The sequence below is a fragment of the Oncorhynchus nerka genome, linkage group LG11 (genome assembly GCF_034236695.1).
Source record: "Oncorhynchus nerka isolate Pitt River linkage group LG11, Oner_Uvic_2.0, whole genome shotgun sequence".
NCBI lineage: Eukaryota > Metazoa > Chordata > Actinopteri > Salmoniformes > Salmonidae > Oncorhynchus > Oncorhynchus nerka.
In genome coordinates, this window is record NC_088406.1 from 32,442,672 (window position 1) to 32,465,183 (window position 22,512).

At 42.4% G+C, this 22,512-nt stretch overlaps 1 protein-coding gene across 2 annotated transcripts in view; it reads left to right on the top strand.

Annotated features, from left to right (window-relative positions):
* Positions 1 to 4,630: 4,630 nt before the first annotated feature.
* The window catches only part of LOC115136710 (endothelial cell-selective adhesion molecule-like), an 83,779-nt gene continuing 65,897 nt past the window's right edge, over positions 4,631 to 22,512 (top strand). For both annotated transcript variants that reach the window (XM_029672409.2, XM_029672411.2), the window contains exons 1-2: positions 4,631 to 4,719; positions 4,908 to 5,111. In XM_029672409.2, the coding sequence (XP_029528269.2) occupies positions 5,057 to 5,111 (55 nt within the window). In that variant the 5' untranslated portion in view covers positions 4,631 to 4,719; positions 4,908 to 5,056. The remainder of the gene's footprint in view (positions 4,720 to 4,907; positions 5,112 to 22,512) is intronic.

The window sequence follows — 22,512 nt, forward strand, 5'->3', positions numbered from 1 at the left end:
GAAAATATGAGGCAATGAAAAATTCAAGAGTCTGCCAGTCAATTATTAACTCTAAGTTCTGGAACACAGGTCTGATGTGATGAGGTAGTGGGTTGAGGTTAGCAGTGGTGGTAGTCATGGTCGTTGTGTATTTCACTGCAGGTCGAGGTGAGGACAGATCAGTCTTAAAGATGCTCGATTTGATATCATGTAATAAATCCATTACATCCAACAACTAAAACTACACATGGGCCCCGCAGACATTAATATTTCACCTGACAACCCATTTATGAGCTGAGGCAGGACCTCAGACTTACACTACAACTTAAAAGCCTAGCTCATGCTCCTGTCTGTCCTCTCACACAACTATCTGTTAATGTTTCCTGGGGATTTTTACATGCAAAAGAAGTGTGTCCTATATATAAACTTTTAAATGAGACTCAGGTAATGCACTTCAATTGATTTGGCATTGAATGAATTTCAGTATGAACTATATCCCTGAAATGTTTTATCTATGGTATTAACCTGATTGTACATTTCAGTACAAATCAGGAATAATCGTCTCCATGCTCATTCACAGCGTTATTCCATACACCCTGTCCATTCAGTAGGCCTATACATGCCACTGCCATGCTTATCTTCTTAGCTTGTATCCCCCTTAGCACTTGACCTTAAAGGTCCAATGCAGCCCTTTTCATCTCAATATCAAATAATTTCTGGGTAACAATTAAGTACCTTACTGGGATAATTTTCAATTAAAATGGACAAAAAGAAACCAAAATAGCTTCTTAGCAAAGAGCAATTTATCAAGCAAGAATTTTGCTAGGACTGTCTGGGAGTGGTCTGAGTTGGGAGGGGACAACTGAAAACTATCTGTTATTGGCAGAGAGCTTTGGAACAATCTTTCTTTTTGGTCTTAACTCATTGAATACTTGGTGATGTCTGGTGATCCTGGCTGAAATTTCAGCAGGTCTTTTCAAACAGCTCTTACACTAAAAGGGCATTATCATCAATTTCACAGTATTATTCCAAACTCAGTGTAGAAATATACATAAAACACAGAAAATCACTTTTTTTAATGCACTGGTCCTTTAACAACTTTCTTCACCGTTAATCAAATCAAAAGTATTTATAAAGACCGTTTTACCTCAGGAGAGGTCACAAAGTGCTTATACAGAAACCCAGCCTAAAACCCCAAACAGCAAGCAATGCAGATGTAGAAGCACTGTGGCTAAGAAAAACTCCCTAGAAAGGCTGGGGCCTAGAAAGAAACCTAGAGAGGAACCAGGCTCTGAGGGGTGGCCAGTCTTCTTCTGGCTGTGCCGGGTGGAGATTATAAGAGTATAAGAGTACATAGCCATTAAGGCCAGATTGTTTTTCAAGATGTTAAAAAGTTTATAAATTACCAGCTGGGTGAAATAATAATCACAGTGGTTGTAGCGGGTGCAACAGGTCAGTACCTCGGGAGCAGTGGAGGCTGGTGACTTGAGAATTTGAGGAGGATGGGAGACCCATGGTATGGGCACATATAACACACGGAGATGAGTGTGTTTCAAAAATTGTCAAAGACTAGCAAGGAGTAAAATCATTGATGTGTAATAATGTGATTGTGTATGTGATTGACTCTACATACAGCAATGAGAGAAAATGTAGAGGTGTACTCACAGTGGTTGGAGGGGAAACATTCAATGTGCCAGTGGATGAGCGGGCACATGAGACATGGCTTCAGTTCATGTCAGGAGAAAGTTTACAATGGTAGTGGAGTGGAGTAGTCATCACCTCTTAATCGGGGAACTGGAGGGGACTTAGCTGTAAATACAAATAGCAGATACATTCCATTACAGCTGCGCCATTGTAGGTCTGGACAACGAGTTTCTCTATGAACTTAAACTCAGACATCTCAAAATTCATAAAGTCAAACAAACACAGACTGCGCATCTCGCCCACTTGACACATCACAGTATCCCAAGAAATATTCATGAATAAAGCCTAGTTACCTGACAATAACTGACAACTGCAAGCAGACTGGTTCCACCATAGGTCCCAGAGCGGTGGTGCAGTTTTCACCCCCTGGGACCTGGAGTTTTCACCTAACTAGGAAAACTCTGGACCCTATAAGGTATGACAGTGATTAATCAGTTGTAAAATGGTTTAATATGGGCTATGATGGGACCAGTTTTTCCTAATCAGGTCACATTATCTTTTTTTTACTCCTGAAAAAAACTATTGGCCCTGTCTAACTGCAGCTACCTTGTATTTGTTCATATAAATTATTTTTTAGACTAGATTAGGAGGGGGGTTTCCTCTACCCAGACACATAGACAACAACTGATAGACAATAGAACTCACAGGGCTGAGCTTGCTTTATCCATGTTTGCATCATGCAGGCCTATGCAACTGTATGCTTTACAAAACATTTACTCACATCTGTCAGCACTTATGTTTATTCCAGTTAATCATTATCGATTAAAACGTATAGACAGCCTAGCAAGCCCAATTTTGAATTTAAACTAAATTTGATCACATTCACATTTTCTCCTGACACACACATGGACTATAAATACATAACGTCACCAATTAGTTTACCAGACGGACAGGGGCATAGGCTGTATGCAGCTGCTCTTATTAGTAGCCTACAGTTGATCAAACTGAAAATAGTCTCGTTTTCATCCCACACAGCATGTCAGATTTCTAATGTTTAGGTGTAGGCTAGGCTAGTCCCATTAGTTTTCTTTGTAGCCTCGTTTGAATGTTGCGGTTGTTCACATTTGTACGGAATGGGGTGAGTTTACGTTATGTGTTATCATCTTCGCTAAATAAATGGAAAGCCTACTTCAGCAAACGCAACAAAATGCTCAGCGTCAAACTCTTTCGAACACACCGACAGCGTCATTGCGCAAAATAGTACGCAGCATCATCTGGATATGTATGCAACAAAAGTTCAACATTCCCCTCCCCGATACCATTTCTGTCAAGCCGTCTACCATACAGTTTTACGCACACGTTCGATAAATCAAACGTAAGCACTACAGCGAACGCACTCCAACTGCCTCTGCAACCGAATGCTGCAAGGCAAACGCAGAGTTTCATTGGCAATGAATGTAATTCTGGTGTACCAAAATGCAGTGTTTACTGTCGGTGTGATAGAAGCGTTCATATTTTTAATGGACGATGCGATGGAAGCTGTCAAATCATTCGGAATTGTTTTTGATATCCCAGAAAAGACAGTCGAACTTTCAGCAAGTAAAGCATCTTAGCGTGAAATTACCTCTGCAAGCTCCTTGTAGTTGTCCTTGTTAGCGGAACTTTCCATCTCCTCTAAAAGCATATTCTTACATGTCCAAAAACGCAGTCAAGGCCAGCAATACAGGCAGCTTGATGAAAGGCTCCCAGCTATACTTTTGATACCGGGTGATATTGAATGGCCTCACAATTTCATCCTTCATGAAACTGATCTGAGGCAGAGGTCGACCCTAGCTTTTAATTCACACCTTTTCCGTGTACCCGAGAATGAAAGGGGTTCTTCAACAAAAAGTCCACAACATTTTCGGCAGCGTTTCTACCATTCTGGCACAGAAAACTGCACACTCCCACTGGTACAGTTAGCAAGGCACATTTAAAAAAAAAAATTGCACTAACTGAACATAAAAATAAAGTTCTAAAACCAAGTAAACAATTTATAACATACCTCCCCAGTCTCCTGTCATTTGAAATATATTTTTTTAATTGAATAATATCCCAAAAATGCTCAACTATCACTTTTCACTCTTAATCTCTATCCAACAATGTCACCATGATACTCAACACATAAAACCCCCCAAAATGCTCTGTGGCACAATCCCAATACAACTCAATAGGTTCATTCTCTGATCCTAATTATATGATTGGATGGACAACATGTCAGTTCATACTGCAAAAGCTTTGATTGGTTGGAGGATGTCCTCCGGAAGTGGTCATAATTACCATGTATGTCTATGGAAGGGGGTGAGGCCTACAAGCCTCCTAGGTTATGTATTGTAGTTAATGTAGCCAGAGGAGGGTGGAAGCTAGCTGTCCTCCAGCTGCACCATGGCGCTACGCCAGGCAGTGCTGTTGAAGTTACTGCAGTTTTATTTAATTAATTATTTGGTAATATATTTAATATAGTTTTACCTAAAAAGGATAACTTTTTTTATGTTTCACTATTTTTATTTTTATGAAATTTCACTGAGGAGGATGGTTCTCCCCTTCCTCCTCTGAGGAGCCTCCACTGCTCAGGAGTAAATGTCAGTTGGCTTTTCATAGCAGAGTATTCAGAGGTCAAGACAGCAGGTGTTGTAGAGAGAGTCGAAAATAGCAGGTCCGGGACAAGGTAGCACATCCGGTGAGAGGGAGCATACTTCACACAGAACACCAGATAAAACAGAATTACACCAGACAAAACAGACTGCCCCGCCCCCCACACACACACATAGACTATTGCAGCATATATGCTGAAGGCTGAGACGGTGGTCGGGCTACATTACAAGCCTTATTTCATAGTAATTAGTACTATAAATTATTAATCTTGTGTAGAGATGTCACAGAGCAGACAGTACAAAAAACACCTGTGCAAAATTAAGCCATGCCCATAATGATAGGGGCGGGGCTTGTCATGTGCAGGCGGGTAGTTGGCAGATTGTAACCGTTCACTTCAAGGACGAGGAGAGGAGAGAGCTGTCTACATTTCAACTCTGGGAGCGAGGGGACGCCAGCACAAATGTAAGGATTTGTGGAGTGACAGGGGTAAACTCAAGGGAAACTGAGTTGACTTATCGATAAATGGTTACGTCTTGGACCGTGTACGGTGGAAGTGAACCAGCGATAGTGCTCTGCAATATTTTCTCGCAGGACGGGAAAACTGAAATAATTCATAAACCATTACCTTTCCTCTTTCCATACTGTCGAAGTTCTGCTTCCTGCATTCACTTTCGCCAGATCCGAGCGGAGGACAGCCCATCGAACAGGAGACGAACTTCAAAAAGACAACTGACGCCTACTCCCAAATTCGCTGTTCGTCCTGTGGCTCGCACCGGGCACGTGCGTTTAATGTTGGGTGATGGCGATATCAGGGAGAGTCCGAGCGCTCCTGTCATTGTTATGGGTTTTTCAAGGTAAGCTCATTTTGTTTTTTTATATTATGTAAACAAGTTTGACACATTTAACACTATTTCAAACATTATTTTCGTTCCAGCTCTGCGTCATTTATTTACACATAGGCGGTATGGTCATCAAAGGCTTGTGGTAGAAGTTATTTTTTCATATTGAACTACATTTTAGTCATTCTGTGTAGCTTTCGGAAGATGTGACATTGGAAAATTCCTCAGGCGATGTCAAAAACATGTCACAAATTGTTGATAAGATTTGGAACTGAGAGGGATGTAAAGGTAGGCTACCACCTGTTTTATAAACATGATTGCACCTATGAATACCCCAATCAGGTGTGAAGACCTCGCGCTCTAGTCTAGGGTTCTAGCCTGATGAAAAGCATATCTTGGCTCCAAATCTACATGATTAGATATCAACAGATCTATTAGATTGATTAGAAATGTGGGAACAACTGTCTGTCCCAAAAGCATTTGCATGGTTTGTTACAATAGTGTTATATATGTAATAGTGTTATAGTGTAATCTAGTTTTGTATTTTTTTAATCTTCTTCAAAAAGTCAAATTACCCTGTGAGATTTAGCCCCAGAAATGAAGTTATCTAGTACATGGAGTAATAAAATATATCCTACATGTTTTTTAGGTTGCAATTATTTGTCTTGTTTCAAAGCACCATTGAACCATGTGTTGGTTTCCTCAATAGTTGAGGGGAGAAAGGTGTGGTTTGCTTATAGCCTACATATCTAACTGGCTACATAAATTTTTTTAACCTGTCAGGACAGTTGCAACTATCAAAAAGCACTGTGATTCTGATGGTAGAGATGTATATTTGAATCAGGTTTACTCACAGATCGCCTATTGCAGGGATCATCGACTAGATTCAGCCGCAGGACAATTTATTTTTCTTGAGCGGATGGTCAGGGGACCGGAACATAATTACAAATCATTTGTAGAGCGCAAATGGATCACAAGAAGCTCAAATATATATAATATTTGACTAAAACAATCATGCCTAACCTTTCCTATATTTGTATACTATCACATATCTCTCTATTATACATGGGAATACTTTGAAAAAGATTGACAAAATTCAAAGCTGATATGCTGGTGTTTTTAGTCTTTTTAATCCCCCAAAGTAAAATGTAAATGATTTGGAGGGCTGAATAAAACCACCTGCAGGCCGCCAGTTGGGAAACCCTGGCCTATTGTAACCCATGTTATGTTGAGGAAACCCCATACTAGATATGTGATTGACTCCCAGCAACAGTGAGATGAGCATTGTGGTTGTCACTAAACTGTCCAGACCACGCTGCTGAAGTCAAAGGAAGTTGTAATCCGCTGATTTGCCTTGGCGTTTTAACAAGGACAAGGTATAGCTTCACTGGCCGGCCTGGGTGGCGGTCTTGGCTGATGAGATTAAAGCGCGAGTGATGCTGACTGACTGGCTGGGGACTGGTATTAAAATGGCAAACATGGCGTTAGAGGGGAAGAATGGAGAGAAGAAGCAGTGGAACTGGCTTAGATGTCCAGATTTGAATTTGAGGGCTCTAGGCCAGGGATTTTCAAACCTCTCCTCGGGGACCCACAGCTGTTCCATGTATTTGAACTATTCCACAGTTAACACACCTGATTGTAGGATAGCCAAGATTAGGGTGACTAAATCTCAATGGAGGCCAGGATTTTTTTTTGTTGAAAAAAATCAGGAAAATACCATTGTCAGCTCACGTTTGAACTCATCATCTTTCTTCTCGAATCCAGAGGACATAAAACTAAATATAGAGGTTAGATAGATATTGATTTTGAGACATTATATGCTTTAAATGTTAATGCTAAATTCCTGTTATTTTTCAAATATTTATCAGAAAAACAAGTTGATCTCTGTGGAATGTCAACGGAGCTTTGAGCGTACGACAAGCTTTTTATTTTGTAACCCTTTTACATTTAATTCAGCTTGTATCATGCTAATTTAGCTTTTTGTGACCTGTGGAAAGAACTTTGAAGACGACCACCACAACATGTAAAGTCCCCAAAGTCGCTGCGAGAAGCAGGTTAGGTTATGAAATCTGACTTTTTGCATATAATGTTAATGATATGTTAAAGAAATACCCCACTGACCGATTCAGAACATGAAGAATCATATTTGTCTTTGTAAAATGCATTTTACAACATAAGGAAGGGAAATTTCAGAATCAAAGCGCGTTTTCACCCACTCTAGGTAGAGTGGGTAGACACCCTACACCCTCGATGTCAAACCATAACAGGAGATATACTGTACTGTCCTGAAATATGTGCATTTATGTTGGGTACATGAGCAATTAATCACTAAGTAATCGTAGTACCCCCCCCCCCCCCCCCCCAGAAGCTTTACTTGTGTTCAGCAGTGTCTATATGTGAAGCAAAAGCGCATTTATTCCATTGTAACAGTGGAGGCGGCTGGAACGGAGGGAGCCAGTGCCTCAGAATTAGCTCCTCTCTCAGCAGAGATCATTAGCAAGGCTAATGCCCAGTTAGATGGGACAATTTTATATATATATATATATATATACACCCCCACAACGCAGCCAGGATGTGTAGCACCAAGCAGTCAATATTTCACCTCATTAACTCCTACTACTACTGACAGTGAATATCCGAACATGTTACACTGAGTTGTTTTAATATTTGTATTTGAATATTTATGGTAGACTCCTCCGTGTTTCTTTCCATTCTGAGCTCCCTTCAGAATAGCATACAGTAGCCTTCTTTTATACACTGCCAATCTGTTGATGTGTCTGTCTGAATTAGCAGAAAGACAAAAGTAGCCTACAATGGTTGTTTTTAATGGGTTGAAAATAGGCCTATAAATAGGCCTGTCTTTGTGGCATGAATAATACTCAGTCGAACATATAGTACTGCGATTTATGTTGTCTGTCGAGTCTACTATGGTACAGTGTAACTCTGTGGGGAAGGAAACAGAGCGGTTCTGATGGTGAAGCTGAGTCTGACAATTGAGTGCAGTGAAGCGAGCTGAGGCACACTGATTGACTGCCGTCAAGGTGTTGGTGCTGCCACAGCCTGACAGGAGCCCTTCACCACCACCACATCTCCATCTATATCCTGTCCTCCTGTGACTAATGATGCAGTGGAGGGCAGGCAGGCATCAGGCAGGGGGGGAGGGGAGGGTGGGAATGTGGGAGAGGGCAGGTAAGGAAAGGCAGGGCAGTTAGTGCAGGAAGGTGGAGGAGGGCAGGCAGGCAGGGGAGTTAGGGAAGGTGGGGAAGGGCAGGCAGGGGAGTTAGGGAAGGTGGGGAAGGGCAGGCAGGGGAGTTAGGGAAGGTGGGGAAGGGCAGGCAGGGGAGTTAGGGAAGGTGGGGAAGGGCAGGCAGGGGAGTTAGGGAAGGTGGGGAAGGGCAGGCATCAGGCAGGGCAGGTGGGAGAGGGCAGGTGTCAGGCAAGGGAGGAGGAGGGCAGTGATGGGAGGGAAGTGGGGTGGGAAGGCAGGAGAATGGAAGGGGATGGCAGACATCAGGCAAGGGAGGGCAGGTAGGGAAGGGGAGGGGGGAACGGAAGGCTCAGGTTGCCAGGGAGATGAGTTGAAACACAGGCCAGTGAGGCCATGCCACTATCATCCCACTCTATCAATTACTGACTGAGACAACGTGCTCCTTGCTTTGGCCTCAATAGTGTTTCAGTTCATTTATTCACCTTTAGGTGTTGATTTTAATGTAATTTGGTTTGACTCAATTTCACTTTTCATATATTGATGTCCAGGGGTTAATAGTATCATATTGAGATGTTGGATGTTCTGGACATGTGACCGTATGTAGAGGTAAGATGTGTAGCATGCCACACGCCATAGATCAGAACAAAACCACATTCAGTTGAGATTTATATTGTTTAGTTTTTTTGCAATTCATTAAAATCATATTGAATCTAGTGGGAGGCTGGGGTGTTCTTGTCTCAGCTTCCTGAATATGTCATTAAGATAGAGGGGAATAACAGTTGTACATCCTCTCTCTCATGCACCAACAAAAACGGAAACGTCTGGAAAAGCATCTTTCATTTACATTTTTAAAATGTCTTGCCATTGATTTCCAAGGCAGGTTACAAAGGTGTGAAAACCTACCTTTATTCTGTTGGCTTTGTTGTACAGGTAAGAGACGGGTTACCGGGTCAAAGAGTAGAGTTTTGTAGTGAGTTGGTGGAAGATTAGTTGTTTGTGTGTAATTGTAGAGCGATGGGATCTGTGGGTGTAATAGCAGAGGATGGGTCTGTGGTATAGAGCTGGTAGAGTTTGGTTAGCTCTTTAATGGTGAATGACAGGTTTGTAAAGCTAGATGGGTTTGTCAGGGGAAAGGGCAGAAGATGGCTGAGCTTGAACCGAGGGGTTTTGGCTATGGGGAGATGAGAGATTAGTATTCGTTGAGTGAGGGAGGTGCATGTGTTATCCTCTCTGCTGGCCTCGGGGCCAGGTGGATGGGGTAGATTAGGTGTGTGACCTGGTCTTAGAAGGTGGCGCCTGGTTTTAGATCTTCCAGACCTGGTTTTGTGAGGCTAAGGACCTTCTAAGGGGGGTTCCCGGGGGAAATCTGGGAGCCTACTACAGGGAGAGAGGGTGAGAGAAAGAGTGTGTGTTTTACATTTGGCTACAAATTCCCCTCCTGTGTGCTACCTTTCCCCCCTACTAGAATCCCAATACTTTAGTGAAGACAGCTTCTCCATCTTAGAGGGGGAGATCAATAATTTCCAGGGACATGTACTTATCTGCTGTGACCTAAATGCCGGAACTGGATAAGGGGACTCCTACAGTAGGTACACCTATAGCTTATCTCTTGGCATTAGTACTGTAGACTACTTTATCACTGACCTCAACCCAGAGTGGTTGGGCGGCAGGTAGCCTAGTGGTTAGAGCGTTGGACTAGAAGGGTTGCAAGATCGAATCCCTGAGCTGACAAGGTCAAAAATCTGTTATTCTGCCCCTGAACAAAGCCTAAGAACAGTGGGTTAACTGCCGTCATTGAAAATAAGAATTTGTCCTTAACTGACTTGCCTAGTTAAATAAAGGTTTAAAAAAATACTCAGAGCGTTCAGTCAGCCCACTGACACCTATCAGATCACAGCAAAATCACGGTCTACAGAGCAGTACTCAATCATGAGGCATCAAAGCCAAAGGAAGCATTTCAAAGCTGCAGGCTAAGTTTAAATCTAGACTTGGGTTCCCTCTATTGTAACCGCTCCTCTTTCACCCCAGCTGCCATACTAACCCTGATTCAGATGACCATGCTAGATTACGGAGACGTGATTTATAGATCAGCAGGTAAGGTTGCTCTGGAGCGGCTAGATGTTCTTTATCATTCGGCCATCAGATTTGCCACCAATGCTACTTATAGGACACATCACTGCACTCTATACTCCTCTGTAAACTGGTCATCTCTGTATACCCGTCGCAAGACCCACTGGTTGATGCTAATTTATAAAACCCTCTTATGCTTCACTCCCCATTATCTGAGATAGCTACTGCAGCCATCATCCTCAACATACGACATATCATCCTCAACATACTACACCCGTTCTGCCGTTAAAGGTCCCCAAAGCACCCACATGACTGGGTTGCTCCTCTTTTCAGGTTGCTGCAGCTAGCGACTGGAACAAGCTGCAAAAAACAGCCAAACAGGGCAGTTTTATCTCCATCTCTTCAAAGACTCAATCATGGACACTCTTACTGGCAGTTGTGGCTGCTTCGTGTGATATATTGTTGTCTCTACCTTCTTGCCCTTTGTGCTGTTGTCTGTGCCCAATAATGTTTGTACCATGTTTTGTTCTGGTGCCATGTTGTCATGTTCTGATGCTACCATGCCGTATTTCTTTCTTTCTTTGGCCGCCTCTCCTTCCAGTTCTCTGCTGCCAATAACTGGAACAAACTACAAAAATCTCTGAAACTAGAAACACTTATCTTCCTCACTTGCTTTAAGCACCAACTGTCAGAGCAGCTCACAGATTACTGCACCTGCACATAGCCCACCTATAATTTAGCCCAAACAACTACCCTCTTTCCCTACTGTATTTATATATTTATTTAGCTCCTTTGCACCCCATTATTTTTCTTTTTCTACTTTGCACATTCTTCCACTGCAAATCTACCATTCCAGTGTTTTACTCACTATTTTGTATTTACTTTGCCACCATGGCCTTTTTTGCCTTTACCTCCCTTATCTCACCTCATTTGCTCACATCGTATATAGACTTGTTTATACTGTATTATTGACTGTATGTTTGTTTTACTCCATGTGTAACTCTGTGTCGTTGTATGTGTCGAACTGCTTTGCTTTATCTTGGCCAGGTCGCAATTGTAAATGAGAACTTGTTCTCAACTTGCCTACCTGGTTAAATAAAGGTGAAATAAAAAAATTGTCATGTGTTGCTGCCATGCTATTTTGTTGTCTTAGGTCTTGTCTCTCTGTTGTGGTGTCTCTTGCATGATGTGTGTTTTGTCCTATATTTTTATATTATTTTCAATCCCAGCCCCCGTCCCCGCAGGAGGCCTTTTGCCTTTTGGTAGGCTGTCATTGTAACTAAGAATTTGTTCTTAACTGACTTGCCTAGATAAATAAATGTTAAATAAAATAAAAAAATGTGCACTCTTCCCACAAAATGAGGTGGAGACTGAGCTGCACATCCTTACCTCCTGCCAAATGTATGACCATGTTCGAGACACATATTACAGACCCCTTCAGATTACACAGACCCACAAAGAATTAGAAAACAAATGCAAATAGTCCGGGTAACACACAATGCAAATAGTCCGGGTAACCATTGGTTACCTTTTCAGGAGTCTTATGGCTTGGGAGTAAAAACTGTTGAGAAGCCTTTTTGTCCTAGACTTGGCACTCCAGTACCGCTTGCCATGCGGTAGTGGAGAGAACAGTCTGTGGCTGGGGTCTTTGACAATTTTTAGGGCCTTCCTCTGACACCGCCTGGTGTAGAGGTCCTGGATGGCAGGAAGCTATGCCCCAGTGATGTACTGGGCCGTACGCACTACCCTCTGTAGTGCCTTGCGGTCAGAGGCCGAGCAATTGCCGTACCAGGCAGTGATGCAACCGGTCAGGATGCTCTCGATGTTGCAGCTGTAGAACCTTTTGAAGATCTCAGGACCCATGCCAAATCTTTTTAGTTTCCTGAGGGGGAATAGGCTTTGTCGTGCCCTCTTCACGACTGCCTTGGTGTGTTTGGACCAATCTAGTTTGTTGCTGATGTGGACACCAAGGAATTTGAAGCTCTCAACCTGCTCCACTACAGCCCCGTCGATGAGAATGGGGACGTGCTCGGTGCTCCTTTTCCTGTAGTCCACAATCATCTCCTTAGTCTTGGTTACATTGAGGGATAGGTTGTTATTCTGGCACCACCCGGCCAGGTCTCTGACCTCCTCCCTATAGGCTGTCTTGTCGGTGATCAGGCCTACCTCTGTGTCGTCAGCAAACTTAATGATGGTGTTGGAGTTGTGCCTGGCCATGCAGTCGTGGGTGAACAGGGAGTACAGGAGGGGACTGAGCACGCACCCCTGGGGAGCTCCAGTGTTGAGGATCAACGTGGCAGATGTGTTGCTACCTACCCTCACCACCTGGGGGCGGCCTGTCAAGAAGTCCAGGATCCAGTTGCAGAGGGAGGTGTTTAGTCACAGGATCCTTAGCTTGGTGATGAGCTTTGAGGGTACTATGGTGTTGAACGCTGAGCTGTAGTCAATGAATAGCATTCTCACATAGGTGTTTCTTTTGTCCAGGTGGGAAGGGGCAGTGTGGAGTGCAATAGAGATTGCCTCATGTGTTGATCTGTTTGGGTGGTATGCAAATTGGAGTGGGTCTAGGGTTTCTGGGATAATGGTGTTGATGTGAGCCATTACCAGCCTTTCAGAGCACTTCATGGCTACGGACGTGAGTGCTACGGGTCTGTAGTCATTTACATTTACATTTACATTTACATTTAAGTCATTTAGCAGACGCTCTTATCCAGAGCGACTTACAAATTGGTGCGTTCACCTTAAGACATCCAGTGGAACAGCCACTTTACAATAGTGCATTTAGGCAGGTTGCCTTTGTTCTTGGGCACAGGGACTATGGTGGTCTGCTTGAAACATGTTGGTATGTCAGTGAAGACACCTGCCAGTTGGTCAGCACATGCCCGGAGCACACTTCCTGGTAATTCGTCTGGCCCCGCAGCCTTGTGTATGTTGACCTGTTTAAAGGTCTTACTCACGTTGGCTACGGAGAGCGTGATCACACAGTCGTCCGGAACAGCTGATGCTCTCATGCTTGCCTCGAAGCGAGCATAGAAGTGATTTAGCTCGTCTGGTAGGCTCATGTCACTGGGCAGCTCGCGGCTGTGCTTCCCTTTGTAGTCTGTAATAGTTTGCAAGCCCTGCCACATATGACGAGCGTCGGAGCCGGTGTAGTATGATTCTACCTTAGCCCTGTATTGACGCTTTGCCTGTTTGATGGTTCGTCGCAGGGCATAGCGGGATTTCTTGTAAGCTTCCGGGTTAGAGTCCCGCACCTTGAAAGCGGCAGCTCTACCCTTTTAGCTCAGTGCGAATGTTGCCTGTAATCCATGGCTTCTGGTGGGGACGACGTCCTCAATGCACTTATTGATAAAGCCAGTGACTGATGTGGTGTATTCCTCAATGTCATCGGAAGAATCCCGGAACATGTTCCAGTCTGTGATAGCAAAGCAGTCCTGTAGTTTAGCATCTGCTTCATCTGACCAATTTTTTTTATAGATCGAGTCACTTGTGCTTCCTGCTTTCATTTTTGCTGGTAAGCAGGAATCAGGAGGATAGAGTTGTGGTCTGATTTACCAAATGGAGGGCGAGGGATAGCTTTGTACGCGTCTCTGTGTGTGGAGTACAGGGGATCTAGATTTTTTTTTCTCTGGTTGCACATTTAACATGTTCATAGAGATTTGGTAGAACTGATTTAAGTTTCCCTGCATTAAAGTCTCCGGCCACTAGGAGCACAGCCTCTGGATGAGTGGTTTCCTGTTTGCTTATTTCCTTATACAACTGACTGAGTGCGGTCTTGGTGCCAGCATCTGTCTGTGGTAGTAAATAAACAGCCAGGAAAAGTATAGCTGAGAACTCTCTAGGCAAGTAGTGTGGCCTGCAGTTTATCACAATATACTCAACTTCAGGCGCAAAAAAATCTAGAGATTTCCTTAGATTTCGTGCACCAGCTGTTGTTTACAAATATGCACAGACCACCCCCCCCCCCCCCCCTCGTCTTCGAGTGTGCTGTACTATCCCGCTACCTGAATATCCATGTCGTCATTCAGCCACGATTCCATGAAGCATAGGATATTGCAGTTTTTTATGTCCCGTTGGTTGGATGTTCGTGTTCTTAAATCGTCTAGTTTATTGTCCGATGATTGCACGTTGGAGAGTAATATTGACGGTAACGGCAGCTTTCCTAGTTGTTTTCTGCGGGTCCGGACGAGGCATCCGGCTCTTCGTCCTCTGTGTCGCTTCCTTTTGCGAATAATTGGGATGTCTGCCCTGTGGGTTGTTTGGAGAATATCGTGTGAGTCCTGCTTGCTGCTGTTGTTGTTGAAGAAATATTTGTCTAATCTGAGGTGAGTGATCGCTGTCCTGATATCCAGAAGCTCTTTTCTGCCGTAAGATACGGATGCAGAAACATTTTGTACAAAATAATTTACAAATATCGTGGGAAAAAAACACATAATGGCACAATTGGTTAGGCGACCGTAATACGGTGGCCATCTCCTCCGGCGCCATCTTGAATCTAGCACCTGTACATAGCCCATCTGTAAATAGCCCATCCAACTACCTCATCCCCATACTGTATTTATTTATTTATCTTGCTCCTTTGCACCCCAGTATCTCTACTTGCACATTCATCTTCTGCACATCTACCATTCCAGTGTTTAATTGCTATATTGTAATTACTTCGCCACCATGGCCTATTTATTGCCTTACCTCCCTTATCCTACCTCATTTGCACACACTGTATATAGACTTTTTCTACTGTATTATTGACGGTTTGTTTATTCCATGTGTAACTCTGTTGTTGTATGTGTCGTACTGCTTTGCTGTATCTTGGCCAGGTCAGAGTTGTAAATGAGAACTTGTTCTCAACTAGCCTACCTGGTTAACCTCTTAAGTCGACCCTCTACTTTTTTGAACATTCTGTTAAAAATCGCGCAACATTTCAGCGCCCTGCTACTCATGCCAGGAATATAGTATATGCATTTGCTTAGTCTGTGTGGATAGAAAACACTCAGACGTTTAAAAAACTGGTTAAATCACTGCTGTGGCTTTACCAGAACGGCATTTACATCGAAAAGCACAGGAAAAACTGATCACTGAAAATGGGAAAATATATCCATGCGCTACTTGAACCCATTGATAAACGTGAACCACAATTAATTGACTGAGGTTTCAGTACCTACAGCTTCCACACGGTGTCTAGAGTCTTGTCATTTCCCTTCGAGTTTTTTCTTGGTCAAACACATACAGGACACCGTATCTCCTCCGGTCTAGGACCGGATATTTTTGTTGAGTTTCTAGCCGGACATTTTTCCAGACGGACAGCTAATGATCTTTACATCGCCTCCTGATGAATTTTATCGCTTATTAGCGTTTACTAATACCTAAAGTTGCATTACAAACGTATTTCGAAGTGTTTTGTGAAAGTTTATCGTCGACTTTTTGAATTTTAAAAAATGACGTTACGTTTTGAAACTATGTTTTTTTCGTTTATCACACAGTCTACATATAACGATATCTAGGCTTTATATGGACCGATTTAATCGAAATAAAGACCCAAATAGTGTTTATGGGACATCTAGGAGTGCCAACAAAGAAGATGGTGAAAGGTAATGAATGTTTTCTATTTTATTGTGCGGTTTGTGTAACGCCGAAATGCTAATTATTTTGTTTACGTCCCCTGTGGGTCTTTTGGGGTGTTGCATGCTATCAGATAATAGCTTCTCATGCTTTCGCCGAAAACCATTTTAAAAATCTGACTTGTTGCCTGGATTCACAACGAGTGTAGCTTTAATTCGATACCCTGCATGTGTATTTTAATGAACTTTTGAGTTTTAACTAATACTATTAGCATTTAGCGTAGCGCATTTGCATTTCCAGAGCTCTAGTTGGGACGCAAGCGTCCCGAGTAGAAGCAACAGGTTAAATAGGTGAAAGGTAAAATAAAAAATATCATGTTCTGCAGCCCTGTGTGGGCAAATATCTGTCCAAGACCAGCATGACATGCAAAAGTAGCAGGGCAGTGGAGAGGTGAGATGAATCATAACAGAAACATAGGCTACTGCGTGTAGTGGTTGCAGAGAATAGGGGCTTGCTCTCTCACTTCACGGTTCAATGGTTTGGCGTTTAAAGATTTATAACTGTTACAAAAACTATATTCTCCTTTAGGCTATTGTTTACTGGTGCACTGTTAAAAAAGAAAGTGTTATAAAAAAAACACAAGATTAAATGTTTTAACATGCTGCCACTTTTGTGTGTGTTGGGAACCTGAAAAAGTGTTATTACAGGTAGACCTAATTGATGTTCTGTTAAATTGAGTTAATTAAGATAAGCACTTTGGTCATCATGGACATGAAAGGAAGCTTTAGAGTAGTCCTGGGCGATATATCAAATGAATTTGAAGAATCCAAATATGTTTCGCAAGAATAAATAAAAAAATGTAGTAGGGTGGGTAAAAAATGTTTTTTAAAACTTGTGCACAAACACACGCACACACAAATCATAACCATGGACAGCCACATGATATTTAACGCCATTGATTGGACTAAATTGTTTTTGGTATCGTTAAGTTTGTTTTCAGTGTAGTAAACTAAGCATATATACAGTAGCCTCGTTGATTTGATTATGTTTAGTTTGAAATGGTGCTTGAATAGCAGTGCTCCTGTTTCTTTGTGCTGACTTGTGGTAACTCTGTGACTCTAGATTGATAGCTGTTTAGTAAACTGTGAGAACATTAACATTGTATGCAATATTTGCTTTGTGGACTTCACAGGACATATGTTGCTCTCCGGTTTTGTGATGAGAAAAGTGTATGTAGTTTAATTTATTCCGCCACTGTGTGACTGCTGTCTTTTTGTTGTCACAGCCTTATTATATATCACAGTGGCGTATGAACGAATGGGTTATATGCGTTGTTTGCTCTCACAACAAAGGTTGTAATATGGCTTGTTTACTGGCTTGGCTTGTCTTCATTAGTGATTTTACCCCACGCACCGCTACTGGTATGGGCCAACAATTATTTTTAGTTCAGATGTAACACTTGGACTAAATGTTGAGTAAACAACAAAAAAACTCAGTGGAAACAGTTATTTAATAATAGATGTAGTTTTACAGTGTAGGGAGCTTAGGTGTTATTTGTGACACTTGTAAAAGTGTGCTTTAAACAATGTACATTTTGTCAAAATACATCGAGTCATTATAATTTACAGCAACATTTGCTAAAGTTGCCCAATTACCGGGAGGGATGGGGGCAACTTTGTGTCGCGTGCGATGCTCAAGTTCAGAACGGCTGTCCAGTCAAAATCCACACAGCTCTGTGAAGTGCAGAGCCAGAGCTCTGACATTATGTATAACTAATGTTACTGTACAGCCACTACATTCCAATTTAGGAGCTTATTACTGCCCAAATCTGCCATTTTCAACCTGTTTACGGGTACCATTGTAAAGGGTTAACCTGTCTAACGATACCCTTTTTATGTCTCAACCCCGAAAATTGATGGAGAGCAGACCCTACTAAAACGTTAGTATCAATGCCCTGTTGTGTGCGGTACCATGTACCACTAGCAGCATTTTAGCCACAGACTGTTATGTGCTAACTGTTTAGTCTGTTTTTATAAATGTGCAATGAGCATAAAAATACACATTTATATAAGCAATGGCAAATTGTTCTCATTCTGAGAAATAAGCATATTCTTATCCAGGTATGCCACTTGAAAAAACTAAACAAACTGGACAGCCTAGTATGGTGTTTAAACAGTTGGAGATGGACAGGAGGTGTGTTCATAACAGTTCAACTGTTCTGCCTTGTTAGCTAGCAAATGCATCCAAGTTGGCTAGACTTGGAAAATAAAGATTAGCTGGCAATTCACTAGCACGTGGGCTTGTGCTTTAGAGATTGTTTGAGACCAGTGTTGGTGTTCTATGCCTGCTACAAGACCTTGATCATTATTAGGTGATGTGCATTGTGCGTAGTTCTGGTAAATTTGTAACAAAAACTTCTTTTTTTTGAAAGTCAGATGAGTGGTTATTGCAAAAAAGCAGGTTAAACTATTTTGATAAAATTATAAAATAGTGGAACGTATGGTTGTGGAAGGCTTATATTTACCCTAGGTATAATTTCACAAGCCCTGAATTCATTAGATTATTTTTTGCCTGTTTGATATGCAATGTATTGAGCTTTAATTGTGCAACAAAATTTTATTTAGAGATTAAACAACATTAAAAAATGTAAATACATCGTTAATCACCCATCAGTTTGGAAAAAATATTGTTACGCCACATCTCCCTACATTAGAGACAGGAAAACAACATGGTTTGTGTTAGAGACGTGGAGAACAACTATTCCATTAGGTTTTCAGAACTTATTAAAACAGCCATTTCCTTGAATTTGCTTCAAGGCAGGGATAGACGGGCTAGTTTAATCAAATTAGCAATGGCACGAGGTACACACTGTATAAGTGTGCTTGTGTGTGTCTGTGTGTATAGTTCACACTATGTCTTTGAAGGTAGTCACATGATCTGTTTACATATTCCACTAATACTATTTATTTGGATTGTCTCCCAATCAAATTGTCTGTCCAGACTATAATAGTTAACTATGTATGAACTTGAATGCATTTGAACTTGACGGTTCCAAGCCAATGTGTTATTTGAATCGGGCCTGCTTTCTCAAAGGTAAACCTTGAGTAGCGGGGATTAAATTATGGTAATACACTATAAATACAAATGTGGACACCCCATCTAATGAGTATATGTGGATATTTCAGCTGACAAGTGTATAAAATTGAGCGCACAACCATGCAATCTCAATAGACAAACATTGACAGTAGAATGGCCTTACTGAAGAGCTCTGACTTTCAACGCGGCACCGTCATAGGATGCTACCTTTCCAAAGTCAGTTTGTCAAATTTCTGGACTGCTAGAGCTGCCCAAGTCAACTGCAAGTGCTGTTATTGTGAAGTAGAAACGTCTAGAAGCAAAAACGTCTCAACTGTGAAATGGTAGGCCACACAAGCTTACAGAACAGACCGCCTAGTGCTGAAGCGCATAGGTCGTAAAAAATCATCTGTCCTCGGTTGAAACAGAAACTACCGAGTTCAAAAGTGCTTCATTAAATGGGTTTCAGCGTCAGCTGGAGTGGTTTAAAGCTCGCCGCCATTGGACTCTGGAGCAGTGGAAACGTGTTCTCTGGAGTGATTAATAACGCTTCACCATCTGGCAGTCCGACTGACGAATCTAGTTTTGGCGGATGCCAGGAGGTCGCTACCTGTCCTAATGCATGTGCCATCTGTAAAGTTTGGTGGAGGAGGAATAAGGGCTGTTTTTCATGGTTCGGTCTAGGCCCCTTAGTTCCAGTGAAGGGAAATCTTACTGCTGTTCTAGACGATTCTGTGCTTCCAAGTTTGCAGCAACAGTTTGGGGAATGTCCTTTCCTGTTTCAGCAGGACAATGCCCCTGTGCACAAAGCAAGGTCCATACAGAAATGATTTGTCAAGATTGGTGTGGAAGAACTTGACTAGCCTGCAGTGAACCCTGACCTCAACCCCATCGAACACCTTTGGGACAAATTGGAACGCCAGGCCTAATCGCCCAACATCAGTGCACGACCTCACTAATGCTCTGGTGGCTGAATGGAATCAAGTCCCCGCAGCAATGATCCAACATCTAGTGGAAAGCCTTCCCAGAGGAGTGGAGGCTCTTATAGCAGCAAAGGGGGGACCAACTCTATATTAATGCCCATGATTTGGGAATGAGATTTTCCACATACTTGTGGCCATGTAGTTTATTTAGCTTATTAAACGGGTATCCACCCACTCACCCAGGCCACCAGCAGCCAGCCATGTCCCGGTGCCTAATGCAACTGTGTTGGGAATCAAAGTGCAGCGCAGTGGCCAGATTAAGACGTTTTCTCTGTACGGTTGGGATCAGCCTGTCGCAAACTTCCTGCCTCCCCCTTAAAGCCAGCTTGGGCTGATAATAAGATTAGAGTGTGGAGAGACAGCTTAGTGACCTGTACTAAGATACATCAGCCATCCCTCATCTAATCTCCATGAGTGCCACAGGATTGAGCAGACTGGCTGGGGATGGGTTGGCTTCGAGATGTAGTTGGGGTTATGAGCAGTAAACATCTCTACTCAGCCTTTACACACAAGCATATGCAAATGTAGGCTTGGGCGGTATACTGTGTACAGTCGTGGCCAAAAGTTTTGAGAATGACACAAACATACATTTTCAGTCTGCTGCCTCAGTTTGTATGATGGCAATTTTCATGTCCTCCAGAATGTTATGAAGAGTGATCAGATGAATTGCAATTAATTGCAAAGTCCCTCTTTGCCATGCAGATGAACTGAATCCCCCAAAAACATTTCCACTGCATTTCAGCCCTGCCACAAAAGGACCAGCTGACATGTCAGTGATTTTCTCTCGTTAACACAGGTGTGAGTGTTGATGAGGACAAGGCTGGAGATCACTCTGTCATGCTGAAACGTGCCGTCATCATTGCTTTGCACAAAAAGGGCTTCACAGGCAAGGATATTGCTGCCAGTAAGATTGCACCTAAATCAACCATTTATCGGATCCTCAAGAACTTCAAGGAGAGCAGTTCAATTGTAGTGAAGAAGGCTTCAGGGCGCCCAAGAAAGTCCAGGGATTGTGATTGGGTACAGGGATTGTACTGCTGACGACTCGGGTAAAGCCATGTTCTCTGATGAATCCCCTTTTTGATTGTTTGGGGCATCTGGGGAAAAAAGCCTGTCCGGAGAAGACGAGGTGAGCGCTACCATCAGTCCTGTGTCATGCCAACAGTAAAGCATCCTGAGACCATTCATGTGTGGGGTTGCTTCTCAGCCAAGGGAGTGGGCTCACTCACAATTTTGCCTAAGAACACAACCATGAATAAAGAATGGTACCAACACATCCTCTGAGAGCATCTTCTCCCAACCGTCCAGGAACAGTTTGGTGACAAACTATGCCTTTTCCAGCATGATGGAGCACCTTTGATAACTAAGTGGCTTTGGCTTGGGGAACAAAACATCAGTATTTTTGGTGCATGGTCCGGAAACTCCCCAGACCTTAATTCCATTGAGAATTTGTGGTCAATCCTCAAGAGGCGGGTGGACAAACAAAAACCAACAAATTGACAAACTCCAAGCATTGATTATGCAAGAATGGGCTGCCATCAGTCAGGATGTGGCCCAGAAGTTAATTGACAGCATGCCAGGGCGGATTGCAGAGGTCTTGGAAAAGAAGGGTCAACACTGCAAATATTTACTCTTTGCATCAAATTCATGTAATTGTCAATAAAAGCCTTTGACACTTATGAAATGCTTGTAATTATACTTCAGTATTCCATAGTAACATCTGACAAAATATCTAAAGACACTGAAGCAGCAAACTTTGTGAAAATGAATATTTGTGTCATTCTCAAAACTTTTGGCCACGACTGTATATATACCCTATACTGGGGTAGTCCGTCATTGTAAATAAGAATTTGTTCTTAACGGACTTGCCCAGTTAAATACAGGTTAAATACATTTGGAAATAACCATGGAATGGTTTTTCAATTCCGACAATACCAGTCATTTTTTGTTGACGTTTTTGAATACATTTTAATATTTGTAGCTACTTTTGAAGTAAATACCTGCAGTCATTGCTGCTCTAATTCACTATATACAGTACCAGTCAAAGGTTTTGACAGGCCTACTCATTCAATGGTTTTTATTTATTTTTACTCATTTCTACATTGTAGAATAATACTGAAAACATAAACTATTAAATAACAGGTATGGAATCATGTTGCAACCAAAGAAATGTTAAACAAATCTAAATATATTTTAGATTCTTCAAAGTAGCCACCCTTTGGCTTGATGACAGCTTTGCACAGTCTTGGCATTCTCTCAACCAGCTTCACCTGGAATGCTTTTCCAACCGTCTTGAAGGAGTTCCCACATATGCTGAGCACTTGTTGGCTGCTTTTCCTTCACTCTGCGGGCCAACCCATCCCAAACCCTCTCAAATGGCTTGAGGACGGGTGATTGTGGAGGCCAGGTCAACTAATGCAGCACCCCATCACTCTCTCCTTTTTGGTCAAATAGCCCTTACACAGCCTGGATGTGTGTTTTTTGGTCATTGTCCTATTGAAAAACCAATGATAGTCCCACT